This window comes from Triticum urartu, chromosome 6 (genome assembly GCF_003073215.2).
Source record: "Triticum urartu cultivar G1812 chromosome 6, Tu2.1, whole genome shotgun sequence".
In the NCBI taxonomy this organism is placed as follows: domain Eukaryota; kingdom Viridiplantae; phylum Streptophyta; class Magnoliopsida; order Poales; family Poaceae; genus Triticum; species Triticum urartu.
In genome coordinates this window covers 51,564,385-51,567,696 of record NC_053027.1, presented here as the reverse complement: position 1 = coordinate 51,567,696, position 3,312 = coordinate 51,564,385, and the positions used below count along the sequence as shown (strand labels likewise).

The 3,312-nt window shown below is 42.9% G+C and overlaps 1 protein-coding gene across 1 annotated transcript; it reads right to left on the bottom strand.

The window, feature by feature from the left end:
• Positions 1-722: 722 nt before the first annotated feature.
• Positions 723-3,064, bottom strand: LOC125516540 (protein FAR1-RELATED SEQUENCE 5-like). The gene is made up of 3 exons (XM_048681951.1): positions 2,513-3,064; positions 2,197-2,420; positions 723-1,473 (listed from the first exon to the last, which is right to left on the bottom strand). Exons 1-3 carry the CDS (start codon positions 3,062-3,064, stop codon positions 723-725), a joined length of 1,527 nt encoding a protein of 508 aa, XP_048537908.1.
• Between the last annotated feature and the right edge of the window lie 248 nt (positions 3,065-3,312).

The window sequence follows — 3,312 nt, the reverse complement described above, 5'->3', positions numbered from 1 at the left end:
GTGATAGTAGATACGTTTTATGTTTATCATTATTATTGTGGTTTCATCGTTTGCACCACCAGGTTGCTGCTTCGAATGCGTGCACTATGTTCTAAAACATGGCAACTGTAGTTCATCATACATGGTTATTAAAAGTCATCGTCGTTTTTTCATTTGGCTATTTTGCTTCTTCTTTTTCATTGCTAACTGCACCGGCTACCATGGTAGTTTTGATCATGTAGCTATAACCTTTTCTGCGGTTGATGCACGTTACACTTTTTCAACTTTGTTTCCCATATATTGCACACAACACAGCATGTGTGACTAAAGCGTGTCGAATTATCATGAAAATATACGCGATGTAGAGTCATTACAAATAACATGGCATTTTTAAGTACAACTAATAGGGCAGATTCAGTACAAAGAACACGACAGATTCAACATAAACAAGATGGCAGATCCAGTATACTTGACATGGCGGATTGAGTATAATTAACATGGCAGACACAGTATATTTACCATGATAGATTCAGTATAAAATATCATGGCATATTTAGTACAAAATAGCATGGCAGATTAAACACATATAACATGGCAGATCAAGTACACACAACATGGCAACTGCAGTTACCCATTCAATGCATTTTCCTGCAACTTCTGATGCCCCTCAAGAGTCAGTCTCCCATTTCTAGAAAAAATTCACAACATCTAGGTTACAAAACAAAATGTCCCCAAGGACCATGTCACAGCGCCCCAATTTTGCTTATGGATTGCCCGTCCATTTCTTCGTTTTCTTGTGTTTTGCTTGAATCTCCAATCCCGAATTGTACCTTATCTCTTTTGGACGCCCCCTTTTTGATGGAACAGGGCGGGTTCCTGACCAGGGTTTGTGTGCTTGCTGTTCCAGATCCTATCTTCGAGTTTTCAGATGATGGCCCCATGGATAAAGGCACACTTGATGTGCGGGGGAACCTGTGTAAGGCTTCCTCAACTTTTCTTTTCTTGATCTCATCAAGTTCTCTTTTCAGGGCCTTCCTGTGTTTTTCTGCGACTCTCGCTGTCTCATCACTCTTGCATGCTTCATCAATTAGCTCAGCATAGTTCTTTATCAGCACAACGTGCCTCACGGCTTCCACGGTTGACTCAGGTCTCTCGTCATGCACAGCCAGAACTGTGTTTGTTGTCGACGGCGCCAACATGTCGTCAGCGTCCCAAGTCCATCGCCGCCTTATGAAATGGCGGGGCATCCGTGTCACAGCGTTCATGTCCATTACTTTTAGTATGTGACAACACACAATGCCGCCCCGTTCAAACTTGCAGCATTCGCAGTAGTATTCGCCTTGGCCGATTGAGGCTTTCACGAAGTAGTTCCTCCCTTTGTCCGAGTCTTCAGGTTCTGAATCTGACATGCCCAAAATAGAACACACCTTGAACGTATGTTCGTCCACCTGGAAAGCCATGAACATGCTGGCACGCTTTATTTCTTCCTGGAATCTGCAAGTTTTGTGTGTTTTCTGTTAAACTACCGAGCGCTCTTTTTTGTAGCACCTTATGTTGTCATGGAAATAGAAATACATTTTGTTTGAACATGGCAATTATAGTACATTGAACATGTAAAATATAGTACCTTGAACATGGAAAATATAGTACATAAGACATGGCAACTGTAGTACATTAGACATGGCAACTGTAGTACATTAGACATGGCAACTGCAGTACATTAAACATGGCAACTGCATAACATTTTTCAACTGGCCATCGTCATTTCCACACCAACATTCCCAATGGAAGCACATTGCATAAAACATGGCAACTACATTTTATTAAACATGGCAACTATAGTTGAGTAAACAATAGCAATTGCATTTCAGCAAACATGGCAGTTGCATTTTAGTAAACATGGCAATTGCATTTCAGTAGATATGGCAACAACATAACATTTTTCAATTGACATTGGCATTTGCATACCATCATGTGCAATGGAAGTACAGTGCATTAAAACATGGCAACAGCATTTCATTGAACATGGAAACTGCATCCGGGTAAGCATGGCAAACATAATTTCCATTGAACATGGCAACTGCAGCTGAGTAAGCATGGCAAACAGTATTTCATTAAACATGGCAACCACATATCATGGCAAGTGCATTGCATTCTATATGGCACCTACTGCCTTCGTGCTTTGCGCAAATAAGACTTGTAACGCAACTGACTTACTTGTTAAAGATCTTGTTGGTGTATATCTTTCTCATTTGCCTCTCCATCGGTAAATACGTTAGCAATTTTGGCTGCTTTAGCGCAGTGTTCGCTTCTTGCTGTAGCTCAGATCCTAGTATTTTTTGTTGCAAAGCTGTGTACTGCTTGGCAAACTGTAGCAATGAGTTGCCAGGGCTCACGTACCGCTTCAAAATAGCATTGAACCCCTCGCTGCGCTGCGTAGTCTGCAGAAATGGGAAGAAGCACTACATGAAGTAGGCCGACACCCAGTACGTTCACTTCCCCACAGGCTAGCAAGAGTCTCATTGTCTGGGACTTGATATGTTTCAATCATGGCCATCCAGCTCCTTTCAAACTCCTCCACCGTCAAGCTGTGGTCCACGCACAGCTCGAATGCCTTGTGCAGCTCTGGACGATTAGCAAAGAACGGTCCTAGAGTCTCCTCAGCCTTCTTTATAATGTGCCACCTGCAGTGCATGTGCACTGCCAACGGAAAGACCTCCTCTATGCCTGCACGCATGCTAAAATCCTGGTCTATTATTATGTTCATCGGAGCAAGTCCATCCATGCACTCCAAGAAGGTCTTGAACAGCCAAACGTACCCATCCGTGTCTTCGTTCCGAACGAGCCCGCATCCGAACTGCAATGACTGATTGTGGTTATTTATTCCTGTGAATGGAGCGCATGGCATCTTGTACATATTAGTGAGATATGTCGCGTCGAATGAAATGCAATCTCGGAAATGTTTGTAGGCTCTCCTTGCAGCACCATCCACCCAATACATGTTCCTGACACGGTCCTCATCGTCCAACCTTATCCTATAGAAGAAATCTGGATCTTCCTTCGCTTTCTCATCGAAGTAGGCCATTGTGGCCTCTATGTCAGCCAACTTGCTCTCTCTACGGTACTTTGCCTTTAGGTTTTATGACGTCAGCTGGTATGTAGGGCATGCTACTCAGAGTCCCTTTTTTTTCTATGTATGAGTGATAGTATCTGGACCATTCTTGATGGACCGACGTTACAATCATATAGCAGCTTTATGAATTTCTTCTCGAGGGGGTGAATCCTCTATGGGCGGTCAGAAATTTTACCAGGTCGAACTTCTTTATTAGCTCA